The sequence below is a fragment of the Corvus kubaryi genome, unplaced genomic scaffold (assembly GCF_017639235.1).
Source record: "Corvus kubaryi isolate FWS band 111438036 unplaced genomic scaffold, C.kubaryi_AGA036_p1.0 37385, whole genome shotgun sequence".
Lineage (NCBI taxonomy): Eukaryota > Metazoa > Chordata > Aves > Passeriformes > Corvidae > Corvus > Corvus kubaryi.
The window spans coordinates 16735519-16749945 of NW_024581127.1; the positions used below are offsets into that span (position 1 = coordinate 16735519).

Here is a 14427-nt window from a genome sequence, read left to right on the forward strand (position 1 = left end):
GTGTGGCCTGTAAGCCTTTGCAGAAAGCCCTCGTAAGTGGGGAAAAGAAAGAATGGATCCAGGCCGACTTGAAGACGTCATATTGGGCATGTATTTTACTTCTAAGAATAGCCTGTTCCAAGGTTTCCACCAGCAGAGACTATTTGGGTTCATTCTCCTCATTGCCTCCTCATTGCATGAGGCAAATGATGTTAGGTCTTAACAGGACATCTTTAGCTTGCTCCCTTGCATGGAAAAGAGAGACTGAAACAGAGATCTGGTAGTTTTGGATGCTCATTAGCTCTGATGTAGTTGTCTTTTCCCACTTGAATTATAAGTGAGCAGCAGCACTGGTATAAACCAAGGGCAAGATCATTTAGCAGCCACACTCCTTTCTTTCCATTCTCTTAGCTCTTTTTCTTCTCTTTAGCATTTCAGGCACAGTCTGTATAATTCACTTAGATTTAGAATATATATATGCACTTAGATTAAAAATACATGAATTTTACAGTATTTTTTCATGGAAAGCTATCCAAAGATATAATGTTCCATATGTGCGAACTTATTTTAACTGTGTCTGTGCCCTTTTAACCTAGGATTCAGATTTTGGCCATCTTGTGGTGGGGTTTTTTTGGTTTTTTTTGTGAATTCAGTAAGAGTATTATTTTGATAAATAAATGCTTCAGTGATTGAGAGGCAGTAGTATTTTTCTTAGTGTGAAAAAAGTTATTTCTTTTGTAAGTAAGTAAATTCACCATATTTAGGGCCTTTTTATTCTCTGACTACTCAGTTATGTAGGCTCTTTAAAGATGTTCTGCACTTGAAATTACCTCACTGTTTCTCTGTGTCTATTTCATGTTAATGAATATCACAGAATAATTAAAGTACATATTCCTTAATAGGTTAGAGATTAGGAAACATGAAACTCATGGGTTTTTTCCTAGGTAGCTCCACCTGTAAACCAACTCAAACCATGATAGGTGAAAAAGCTAAAAATTTCAGATTTGTTTCTACTGACATTTTCAGGAGGATTTACTCTATCTTAAGAAAAAAAGTCTCAGTGCAATATCTCGCTATTTGACATTGCTGAACAGGGCTGTGACTGTCATTAGATGGCTTATATTTAACCTTCTTTTTCTAAACAAAATACTGAAAATGCTCAGAAAAATCTGTCTATTAACTTGTAAAGTGGGGAAAATGCATTTCCCACCTGAAAAAAACCAGCGTGGAATTCATTTTCCACTACATTCTTCACTTACACAGATTAAAAAAAAAAAAAAAAAAAAAAATCAATCAGATTATTTATACTAAGTGCAACTCACAGGAGAGACTATGCACCGTTTTGAGATAAGATTGGGAGTTACTGCTTCTGCATAGATTTCTTGGACTCAGGGCTGGTAGAAATTAAAATGAATTGGATTTTATGGTATCTTTCTGTTTTAAAAGGAAAAGTTTGTGAAAATTTAGGTAAAACTGGTACTTTCAGCAGGAATCAAAGTAAGTGCCTCTGACTAGCTCTTTTCAATATCTTGGATTTCTCCTAGTTTTTGTAAATTCCAGGGCATAGATTAAAAACTAGCATTTTTACTCTACAGTTGCATTTTTTAAGCCCTTTCAGTTTGCATTCTCTGAATGTATTTTTTTCAATCTCAAGTCTACGCTTAGACATTTCACTTAGATAGGTGCCCCTGAAGTTAAACCTACTGACAGAAGAAAATAGTTAATTTTTATTTGAGGAAAGCAGACAGTTAGAAATAGTATGTCAATTCCAATGAGGCAGTCGAGATTTTGCCAGCAAGAAAATTAAAGTGCTGTGAATTGAGCAAGTGTTTGTAGAGATCTCTGCTCACTTCTACTTTCTGTCAATATTTCATTTTCACTGACTTGAAAGCTGAAAAGTCTGAATTGTGACTGGCTTTAATACTCTAGTTGTGTTATCTGCCTGGGTATGATAACCCATTAGTTTCAAATAGAATTGGATGTGAGTTTTTTGTTTCAAGTTACATTTGAGTCTTTGTTTACTTAATAATTTTTCTTTATCTGGTAGACTTAAAGCAGAATCATGGTCTTCTGAAGAGAAGTTTTGTGTGATGCCCTTTCTCATTTCAATTGAATATTGGAAAAATCATAATTTTTCAATTAAGAAAGTTCTATTTTGCATTGCTGAACATTGTTTTGTGGTTTTTTAAAAATTTCTATTTTTCTGCCTCTACATATCCATATCAAAGCATAAACTCAAGGTTTTTCTGCCCTTTGCACTACACAGAGTTGAAAGCAAATGTGAGTTCATTGGTAAGACTTTGAGAGAGTTAGCTATTCTCACAGTAATTTATAAAGACCTGGGTTTTTTTCTGTCAGTAAAAGTGGTCACTTTTTTTCTTTTCAGCACTGCTAAGCCAAATAGTTGTTGAATATTTTTCCTTATGATTCTACTTGGGTTTATACTTCGTCTCTCTTGTCTGATTCCATAAAGCCCTTTCCAATTACATAACAATAGAAATGTTCTTTAAAGAGCGTCTCTGAACTGACCTCCCACTCAAAGCATGGTTATTGCCATGACTCAGTTAAGACAACTGGAGCTCTATCTGGGCAAGTTTTGAAAAGCTCCAAGCATAGTGATCCTACAGTGTCTTGAGACAACTTTTTTCAGTGCTGCATTGCCTTCCAAATGAACTTGCTTCTCCTAGTGCTCAGCCTGAACTTCCTCATGAAGTGACATTTTAGTGCCTTTTGCTCCTTGATTTGGATACCAGGAAGAATTTGGCTCTGTAATTTTCCTTTTCAGGTAACATTTAGATTAGATAGCTAGTTTCAGACAGGTTTTAGATCACTTCTTAGTCCATTCCTCTTCACTGGATTGAGCAAAGACATAATCATGTTTTTGTTGTTGTTGACAAACTGGGCTTGAAAAATGTGTCCAATTTGTCAACGTCCATCATCAACAGGCAGACACCAACCTGTGCACAATAGTCCAGGTGCAGCCTTGACAGTGCCAGTCAAAGGCAATAAATAACTTCCCTTGATGCTGCTCATACTCTTGCTAATATGGACCCATACGTAATTTGTCCAATTTGTAATGTGAGTGCACATACCACTGGCTCATTGCCTGGTTTCCACCCTGTTTTCCAGGGGTTCTTATCAGCAGAGCTGCTTTTCAGCCTGATGTTTCCCAGCCTCTACCAACACATGGGGTTATATATATAAGAATAGTATCCATTAAGAAGTGGGTGTACTCAGTGGCAGGTTAGCTGGCACTATTGTAAAAGGAAGAACTTCAAGTGTATAGTACAGAAAAGAATGTCATATGCTACCAGACAGTGATTGCCACCAGCAGAAAAATTGTTAAATGAATAGACTTGGCAGAACTGAAAGTGAACAAACTCCTTTTGAAGCCTGGATTAAAGCCACATCTATGCTCCGTGCCTGGGAATAGGAAATGAGGCAAGGGCTATGTCTGTGATAAAACTTTGAGAGAAGTGTAGCCAGGAAATGAGAAGCGGCTTCTACACTAACATCTGACCTAAACATCCTGGATTCTTTCTTAGCAGTTGCCCTTCTAATGATAGATTTTAAGCAGATTTGGAAATTTCAGAAACATTTATGTGAACTTTTGGAAGGCAGGTATAGTTTCAGAACTTCTTGTCCATAATTTTTTTTTAGTTTTGGTAAAATGCTGAAAGCTTTTTCTTCTCCCTGGAGGGGAGGAGAAAATAAAAACTTCTGTACAATAATAAAATTTCAGTAATAAACTTGCTTTCCTTGCCTTTGGCATGGATCATGAGGGACTCACAGTTTGCTGCTTTTTGACTTATATTGAATTTCTGGAAAGGTGTGGGCAATCAGGAAAAGCAGAATTAAATTAACTCCGTTCCAGAACAAAGCAAGTATTCCAATAGAAACTACTTCTTGATGTTGACAGAGCAATCCAAGTCCTTACAAACAGTTGCTTTTCACTTTGAGAAGTCCTCTATGAAGTTATCTTGGATATGTTGTTTTTAAAAAAAAAGCTTGACTGGTAATATAAGTCTCAACTTCACCACTGTTACTTCCAGCAGATACAAGTGTGATTCAGGGAACTGGTTCTCACAACAGCAGAACTTGATTATCAATTTTCCAGACTATATTTTCATTATCATTAGGTATTTGCATAAACTCATGCCAACTTCTCCTTTTCCTTTAAAATTTATAGCCGTTGTTAAAGTATAGACTTGTATTTTTGAAACAAATGTAGTAAAGGAGTGAGACTGCATCTGTACAGATAGATGGCATGTGCTGTAGAGGCCACTGCATATATAAGGGTTATGGATATGCATTGCTGAGTTTTCTACTTAAACGATCTGTTAATTATGGTTTCATAATTATCTGGATTTACAAATAAAAATAAAATCCCTATCATGCCTAAAAATAAGGCTTTTCATTATGGGTAAACATTTTGACCTGAAATGCAACTCTTACACAGAACCCATTTTTTCACTACAAGAAAGACATTGAGGTGCTGAAGTGTGTCCAGAGAAGGGCAACGAATTTGGTGAATGGTCTGGAGCACAAGTCCCATGAGGAGCAGCTGAGGGAGCTGGGGGTGTTTAGCCTGGAGAAAAAGAAGCTCAGGGGTGACCCTATCGCTCTCTACAACTGCCTGAAAGGAGGCTATAGCCAGGTGTGGCTAAGGCTCTTCTCTCAAGTAAGAAGTGATTGGATGAGAGGAAATGGCCTGTAGTTGCACCAGGGGAGGTTTATATTGGATATTAAGAGAAAATTCTTCATGAAGAGTTTTCAAGCGCTGGAGCAGGCTGTTCAGGGAAGTGTTTGAGTCACCATCCCTGGAGATATTTAAAAGACGAGTGGATGTGCCATTTGGGGTCATAGTTCAGCAGTGAACTTGGCAGTGCTGGGTTAACAGTTGGACTCAATGATCATAAAGGTCTATTCCAACCCAAACTGTTCTATTAATCCTGCATGGCTCTTGACCTCTTGCATTAACAGAGTAACTCACTGGACATAGGGACTGGAAAGTTTTGAGATACTTGAGTTCAGTTTCAGGCTCTGAAGTTTGCCTTGGTACTGGTTACTTTAATTTCCCTTCTAATGAACTCCTGAGCACCTCGGGCAGCTAAGTTCTGAGTAGAAAGATTAGTGCAGACAGCTTGAACAGAATGGTATTTCATTTTGCATTTTGTTTTCTGAAAAGTATATGTTACACAGTTTTTGCTAAATGTGTTTCAGATACTGTGCTGTTCTAAACACCTAATTATTGCTGTGTGGTTTTGGCTTAAATTTTGGCTTAAATATGTGCAGGCTAGATGATAAAAAAATAATTATTTATCTACAAAATAGATAAAAATTTTTAAAATGAACTTCCTAAAAGGAATACTTTGTATTTTGTTTCAAGTATACATATTCATCTCAGGTGGTTCTGCTTAGTAAACAGAACACATATTGTGTCTAACTGAGTATTTCATAGATTCTTGTCTTCTCTGTTTAATTTTTTCTGACAGCTATCAATACATGTAATATTTTTCTCGAACCGAAGAAGATGTAATAATGAACATTTTTGGCAGATGATAAGTTGTTTCCTAGTAGAGCAAGGATTTTGGAAAACTACTCTGTATAACCTTGCAAGTTTATACTTTAAAGGAAAAGTTATGACCTTTACATAGATTCTTGTGCCCAGGAGGAAACACAAGTGAAATTATTTCAGTACATGAGGCTTAAGATTTGGCAAAAGCCTTGTGCTTTTTATGCATCAGTGAGACTGGTAAGCAAATAATCATACAAACAAAGGCCATAGATTATAAGGAAGCCACAAAACTGTATGCAGCCTAAAAATAAACTTGGAGTTCAGCATAGATAATGTGCTTTAAATGAAGAATGCAATGTTAAGCAAAATTAAAAGGCAGGCAAGGTCTCAGAGATTACATGTGTTATTGATGGAAAAAGGCCAGACTACTGACTAGCAATTATATAGTGTTGTCAGTGTAAAATGCTGAAATGTGCCAGGTTTCCAGATTTCCAAATTTTGTTTTCAACTTCATTCAGCTCTTGCTTATTAGTAACTCATGTCCTGCCCCATTCAACAAAGAGCACTCAACGGTGAGCTCTTTTGAAGAAGGGAGAAGGCAGAGGAAGCCCCTTATTCCTGACTGCCCAAATGGATTTTAGGGCAGTGCCAGCTCTCCCATCCCTCCCACAGAGGCCTCAGACGAGCCCCCTCTCCCTGCTCTGCTGCAGGCCAGAAGGCTGGTGCAGGTGGGAAAGGGCTGAAAGTGAGGGAAAAGGGAGCCACTTCTGGTGAGAGTCCACCCTGCTGGGCCTGAGGACAGCCCATGGACTCAGGATTGGTCTTGAAGTGACAAGAGCAGGTACACTAGAAAAATGACACATAAGCAAATGAAGCAACCCTCTTTCCCTCTTTCCCTCTTTCCCTCTTTCCCTCTTCCTGGGAAAGGGTGAGTGGCAGCTGAGAGCTCAGGCAACAGGTCAGTACAGAGGAGAGGGATGACTCCAGCCTTCTGTCTTGCCTGAGGAGAGAGGGAGCTGCCTGCTTGTTCCTACAGTTCCTCTGTGGTGTAATGTAAAGTACATTCTTAGCAGAGTTTTCCTGAAAAACAAGGTAAATCCCAACAATTCTTGCCATAAATGTGAATATACACAGTAAATAACAGTTTAATTTTTAACTGACTCATGGAATTTTTGTTTTGGTAGGTGCCTCTAAAAATTCTGATGAAGTAACTTTGCATCATTGATTTATATGTGATCTATATAAAGGATTTATTTATGCTTCAGGAAGTTTGTCTCCTGGATTTAGTTGTTTTCTAGGAGGTTATTTTTTGCTCTATCTTATGATTCATGTGTGTTTTTTATTGACTTAATCTCAAGATTCTCAGGAAGAATAATTCTAAGGAAAAAGAAATGCCTTTTGAAATTTTATTTTTTGTCTTATGTTATCTTTTTAATGTTTCATAAAAAGTGCTTAATTTTTTGGGTTTTGCATGAGCTTATTCAAGGAACTAAAAAAATCTGTTTAAATTAGATTAATATCTTTTAATTTACTAAACTTTACAATCTCTGTTGGAAAAATTAGGTAAGTTGAATTCCATGGTAGGAATTTAAATATCACTGCTCAAACCCCTTTTAATCACAAGAATAAAAAAAAAAAGAGGGAAGTCAAAGTTCTTTTTTTTTTCTCGATGTGTTTGAAACTCTCATGATATGCTATGTCACCCTTCCCATCTTTTTCAGAATCTGCAAAAGCTAAAATATTATGGCTTTTTACAATGAAAATTAAATTTCCCATGACAAAATTTACCTTCAGAAACAGGGCTTGTGAGAAAAAAAATTGTCGTTATAGACCATGAAATGCATCTGTAGGTTTGGTCACAATGAGACACTTCTCATTATCATCTATGGAGATCTGATGATTGTAGGCTCAGAAATATGGATGAATTAACATGACTGAAAGATTCATCACAGTTTTGTACACTGATGGCCACTGACTGCATGTGTTTCTAGTTCTGGAAATAGATGGTAAATGTGTGTGTGTGTATCTTAAGCAATTTTTCCTGGATTTTACACCTAAGGTAGTCTTCTACTTTACGTTTCATGAGATGACAGTTCTATCCAATGATACAAATGGCTTAAATGACTTATAATGACTTGTTAAGATGAGGTAACTTATAGGCTTAAAATCAGTGATTGAAAAGTCAGAAAGAGCATTTTGGAATCATTATTCTGTGCAGTATTTTTAGATAAATGAAGATAAGCTAGATCAAGAAAAGATATTTGCATCTGTCTGGTGGAATTTGGTAAAAGTACACTTTAAAGAATGAATTAGATTTTTTTCCTCCTCTTAGCCAGTTTATTATTTAGTACCATGGGCTCTTGGATCACTTATCCGTGTTTCCAGCTGTTGTATTTGTAGCAAACAGCTGGTCCCATCCTAAAGCAAAGTTACATCTCTTTGTAACAGTTGGACTCTTAGCTGAATGTTACCAGTGTTGAGCTTCCTCCTAGAGTTTAGTTATAATGAAAAAGAGGTAATTCTTGAATGTAACACTTCTGGAGCATCATAAATTAAATATATTTGCTTTACTACCATATTTCTCTATGATTTGTAAAAAGTTACTGCAGTTTAGTGACTGTGAAGTATTCGTGGGCAAAGGTAAATCAACAGCTAATGATCTCTTCTCTTCTGCAGAAAATTACATCAGCAGTTTGAGATGTATAAGGAGCAAGTGAAGAAGATGGGTGAAGAATCACAGCAGCACCAGGAGCAGAAGGGTGATGCCCCAACCTGTGGCATCTGCCACAAAACAAAATTTGCTGATGGCTGTGGCCATAACTGTTCATATTGCCAAACTAAATTCTGTGCGCGCTGCGGAGGAAGAGTGTCTCTGCGCTCAAATAAGGTATGGAGTTACGGGAGTTTAACAGCAAGCTTCTCCTAAACTCAGTATCTCTTATGCATTGCTTATGAATCCGAATCACATAACTACTGAAACAGATTTCCTTTAAGGAGACAATATCTACTTCAGGGCCTTCTAAGAGATCTGGCCTCATTTCATGTAATTTCCAATTGCATATGAATTTATGATTATGGCTTTTAAGTTAATACATACCATTTTTTGACTAACAGACTCATGCAAGTACATTTCTTTGATTGGAGGATGAGACTCTATTTGAGAAACAGAAGTATATCTAGTGATCTAGTGATGCTAATATTGAGACATCAATTGTTACAAAGTAGAGCAAGGATTTTTTTCTTTTCTGCTTGCCCAGGCTCATCTGTACAAGATTATTGTAAAATTACTGTTAGAATATTATATGTAATATAATACAGTGCTTTTAAATATTTATTATCTCTTATACATAGGCACACATATTATGCTTATTTATATATGCATACACATGCAAATATTAACCTATTTCTGGAAAATAATTAAATGCACTAACATATATTACAACTAGTATATGCTGGTGTTTATTGTATAACAAGTGGTAAAGCAGCAATCTGATTTCTTAAAAAAACTGAATGATAGAGTAAAAAATTCAGCACAACTGATGTAATCACAGAAAACCCTTCTGAGATCATTTTACTCAACATTTTAGATAAAATGTTCAGATCTGATACACAGAATCTTTCTCAGAATCTGACAGATACCTGTAGAAGACGTGTGACAATATTCAAGAAGTATTATGCTAGTCTTTTGTAGAAAAGAATTAGCATTAGGAAGAATGCTTCATTTCCTAGTGAAACATTCTGATACACCATTTAAATTCTCCTTGGCATGGATCATCTGAACTTGACAGATATAAGTCTGACTTCTCTTGACAGATTTCCAATGAGATTCTTCCGTAGCCTCTTAGATAATTTGTTCCAGTGCTTCACCATGCACACCACAGACTGCTTTTCTTACTGTCTAATCTACATCTGTCTTTCAGTAAGCCCACTTCTCCATTCAGTCTGAGACTGTTCTGCAACTCTTCTCAGCTGGCATTTTTTTCTACTGCTGTTGCTAATTTAGTGTGAGGCTTTCCTGCACCTTGTTCATTTTTATTCTAGATAGTTTATGAATATGCTGAACCGAGTATCTCTAGACTGATTTCCTGTCAGGCTTCGCTGGTGATAGCTTTCCCTTAAAGAAACCCTGACCATTTATTCCTGTCTTTTTCTTCTTGTCCTTTCATTAATTAAGTTTTCTCATGGATGAATTTATTCCTATTCCATGGCAGCTGAGATTCTTTAAAAGCCTGTAATCCCAAATGAGCAGTAGGAATAAGTCCCTTTTTCTCACTTTCTCTGTGACTGCTTGAAAGAATTCTAGTACATGTAACAGACGTGTTCCTGCTACTAAAGCCATTCTAACTTTTCCAGACTTTATCACAATTTATCAATCTGCTTGCTAATTTTATTCTGTATTTGGGTTTCTAAAAATCTGTCCAATGTGGATGTCAGACTCACTTTTCTATTCTTCAATTGATATAATGTTGAAACTCCTTAAAAATATCTTGGTATTTTTGCCAACTTTTATACTTCTTATCAATGAGACTGTATCACAGTTAATATTTATTTTAGACTGGAGATGCTTTACACTATCATCTCATTAAAAAAATTTTTATTTTTTTTTGGTTGACTCACTTTATAGCTTCTCTTTTTGAAATATCAGTTCAAAGTATATGCTCCAGTTTATTCTGCATAAAATAATATTCTAGAGTAAGTACCTTCCTAATCACTGTGAATATGAATAAAAAATATCTGATTCAGAAAGACTGTGGCAGTCTCCTGTTTATGATCTCTTTTATGCCTACACAGATTATGCTATTAAAACTCTTTTGGTCTACCAGAATTTACCAGAATTCATTCTTATATCTTTTCTTTTCTGGATACTAATTCAGCTTCTTGAAGGATGACTTCTAATAACTTCCTGTTTTAACTTTGCTTTTTTAGGTCTTTGTAGACATTGTTTGACACATTATATATATATTTTATATATATATGTCTGCTTTGGACCTTATATAAGGTGATAATTTCAATTTCACTGTCTGAAATGTTCTTTGATGGATCTGTTTGAAATCTTCATAATACCAAGTTTCAAGATAATCTCCTGTCTTTTACTCCAGATTCTGCTACTAAATTTTTTAGTACAGACCAGTATTAGCAGCATGCACTTCAGGTGATGGACAATTGCAAAGAACACTCTTCTTTCAAAGGTCTCAGGGCTGACTACTGCTTACAAGGTTCATGGCCATGAGTAGGAGCAGGGAGTGGAAATGTTTTGACTGTTGTCAGATCATTAGATTAGGATTCTCAAAATGTTTGGATGATTTATTCCTTTTTCAGTCTCATTAAAGTGCCTGAAATGTATAGGCATTAGCATTCAGTTCAAGCTGCACAAAAATTATCATTATGTGGGAGTTCCTTCTAGCTCAAACAAATAAAAATTATAATGGTGGCACTTTTGCTTCTGTACAATTTATTAGCTGGGTGAATGGAGTATTTAGCTAGAATGGGGACTTAAATTTCAAGGGAGTAAAAAACCTTGAACAGTCATCTTTTATGTTTATGAAAAGTTTCAGATTGATTAAAACTGAAATAATAAATCCTGTGAGAGCAAGCAGTAATCGTTCTTAGTAGTAAGAGTACCACTGATATATAAAATATACTCCTGTTCTTTTTTTTAAAAGAATATACTGATTTATATAGGGGAATGAATATTGAATGAGTCAGTAGACAGCAGAATGAGGTTTATGCAGGTGAGGAATCTAAATGCTAAAATGTTGGAAAAATACAGCTGCCAGGTTGATACAACATTGTGTGCAGCAAATATAAATTTTAGCACCTCAGAATGCCAGTTCACTAAACCAACCTTTGACTTGTACAGAAAGGAAAAAATGCTTGTCTGAAAAGTTAACTTAATGCATGCTGAATACCTACTTGCAGGGTATTTGGCAACTTACTAACACTTGGGGCCACTGAAACTTCCTTCCTTCTTTGTCTTTGAAGAACAAAAGCGAGAGATTTTCAGTTGTTTTATAAGACCCAACAACATGGGAAACACGTAAGGTGTAAGTAGGGAACTTCTCTCAGTTCCCATGGTTCAGTGAAAGCTTTGCATTCTGATTATTTCCCTGGGGCTGTTTGATTTTAAAAAAAAACCAAGTTCCTTTTGCTGAATGATTCTAACTGCAGGACTTGCAATGTGTTCATCTGCATGGAGTTGCAACACAAAACTGTAGCATACTTGTGCTAATGCATAATCCATTTCATTCTGTTGAGAATTAGCAAGCACTGAAGACTTAGTCTGTCATAATCAAGTTTTCTAAGTCGCTAGGATTTGGTATAAACTCCTTGATTTGTTATTGTATACAAATAAATTGGTCTTTAGGAGATGTGCTTTGACTTTGCATTTCTCTACAAAAGACTCATAACACTGTAAACATGAGGAAAGGATTCCTCTAAACCATTTGTGTGGTTTTTCTTTTCAGTTTAATCCACGTCACACCTGTAAAAACTGATAACCTACAACTGTATTCATCTCTCTGGAGAGCAAGTATCTCTGCAAAAAAGGAAAGTCAGCAGTAAATTATTCCAAAGACAATCTCTTATTCAGAAGTTGTGAATTCACAATTGGAAGGTGTAAAAGTTCTCATTAGGATGAATTTCACATCTCAATATCCCCATGGATAGAATAGAATTTGTATTATCAAGTATGTTGAAGACTTCCACTCTTAAATTTGGTCCTGATTATACTGTAACAATGTTAATGCCATAGGAACATCTATGACATTTAAGACATCTCTAAATGATGTTCATTTTAAAATGATCAAACCCCCCCATTGTATTTGAGGTGATCAACCTCTTTATTCTTTTGAAAGTTATACCCAAACTTACCAGGACTACAGTTCAGCTAGTATACATCATGGTCCTTAGTAGTTTTCCCCACTTCTTTCCCAGTGGAGTTTGTCTTCTCTGATGTGGTGCAGCTGTAACCTGGGATCAGCCTTGGGGACAGAGATGTGTGAGGATGGTTTGCAATAAGCCCCCTTGGGAGCTCCAGTTCTTTGCCTGGGAGCTGCTTGGGTGCTCAGGCTTGGTCCCTGCCTCAGCCATGCCACTACCTGAGCTGAGCCTAATCTGTAGGCTTGGTTTCCTGGATTGCCTCAGCTCTACCTCATCACCATGGACCTTGCTGGGGACCTGGATTCTTTGCTGACCGTGGGCCCTGTCCTTGGGTTCCCCTTGGGTGCCTGTTGTGGGACACAGGTCTGCAGGTGGGAGTATGACCTGCCTCATGCCACCCTTTGTGCCTTCTCCTGGCCCTGGCCAAGCTGCTGACCCTGCCTCTGCCAGGTCAGTATAGAAGTAGTGCTGTCCCAGAATAACCCTTCAGCAAAACTTTTCTTCAAATTGCTTCATTTAGTACTAAAAGTAAAAACCTTGCCACAACTGCCATTTTGAACCAGGAGATATTGCTCCTTTCAAGTCTGTAAACTTTGCTTGCAAACTAATGCCTAGTGGAACTGATATTCAGAATCTGCATTTCTGTATTGATACTTTGGATTCTCTTGATTGTTCAAAAACCCTCTGTGGTTTTAATACAAGCTATGTGGATATGATCAGTCCCTTCAAATGACGACTGCACAAACTATTTCTGTTATTAATTTTATTTATTTGAAACTATTTACATTTGATAGCTCTTTTGATCTCAATAAACAGCAAGTGATGGTCTCAATTTCAACAGAGGCTACATGTTTGAACTCTTACTACTTTAAAGCTTTCATAAACCTTAGAGGTTATTCTGATCCTGATACAGTGAACAACTCACAATTTTACCCAGACTCATAATTTTAGGCAATAAAGGTGAGAAATGTACAGTCTTGAAGAGTAGCTTTGACTCATGCTGTCAGATGCCAGATTGACCTTGTGACAGACGTTTTTAAAAAAGGATAAGGGATAGATACTGATTCATTCTAGTTTTATTTTGAGTATAGGATGGAATTCCACTAATTTTGCTAACATTTTTGTGTGTCTGAATACTCATGGAGATAAGGCCTTTCTCCTTAAAACCACTGTTAAAATATACCTGCATTTTCATGTGGAGCAGGACAAATACCACTGAAATCAGACTGATTTGTTGCTTTTTTAGTATCAGTTTTTTGAAAACTGAGTTGAATGATTTCTCTAATGTCTTTGCTATTGAAATGCCTGGCTGGGCTGTCTTTCATATCATCAGTAATATTATTGTTTGCAGTGTATTGCTACGAACTGAAGAATGTTAGACAGTGTGTGTGGAGGAAGCTGAGAGGCTGGAGACAGTCTTAGGTGTTTGGTAAAGTGTGATGGCTTGTCTTGAACTTCACATATCTTTATATTTGGTAGCTTGCTTCTGAAAAGAGGTTCTTCATCCTGGATGTTATTTGGCATAGGTTGATTGTGTGAATCAAGTCTTGGTTACTATTATGATCAAAGTATGAATCACAGGATTTTGACTTATGCTTATGGATTGTAATCCTCTTGGATAGTAGAGTGTATTTCTTCAGAGGTGAGGATGAGAAATCAAGGCTCTGGATGTTTCCATATAAAATGTCTCTGAGTACTACTGTTTTTCTTACTGCGGTGGGACAGGAAACCATGCTAGGAAAGTATGACACCACCTGGTACTGAGCAGAAAAACATGTCTCTGCACAGAGAGTGATAATGCATGGATGTCCTGTGATTTACATAGCTTCCCATGCTATTTACTAGTTGTGTAACTGAGAATACTGCTAAAACCCATAACATCTTTGAAAATACTTTAATCTTTTGCCACTGAACATAGGATCATACAATAAATTGGGTCAGATCCGACCTGCGGAGGTTTTCTAGACCAATCTCCTGCTCCATGCAGGATTAACTTCAAAGTCAGATGAGATTTTTAGAACCTTGTTCAACTGAATTGTAAAAACCTCCTG

At 36.6% G+C, this 14427-nt stretch overlaps 1 protein-coding gene across 35 annotated transcripts in view; it reads left to right on the forward strand.

Annotated features, from left to right (window-relative positions):
* Positions 1–14427, forward strand: part of RIMS2 (regulating synaptic membrane exocytosis 2) — a 452323-nt gene that overhangs the window by 78184 nt on the left and 359712 nt on the right. For all 35 annotated transcript variants that reach the window (XM_042036214.1, XM_042036210.1, XM_042036188.1 and 32 more), the window contains one exon: positions 8174–8384. In XM_042036214.1, coding sequence (XP_041892148.1) covers positions 8174–8384 — 211 coding nt within the window. The remainder of the gene's footprint in view (positions 1–8173; positions 8385–14427) is intronic.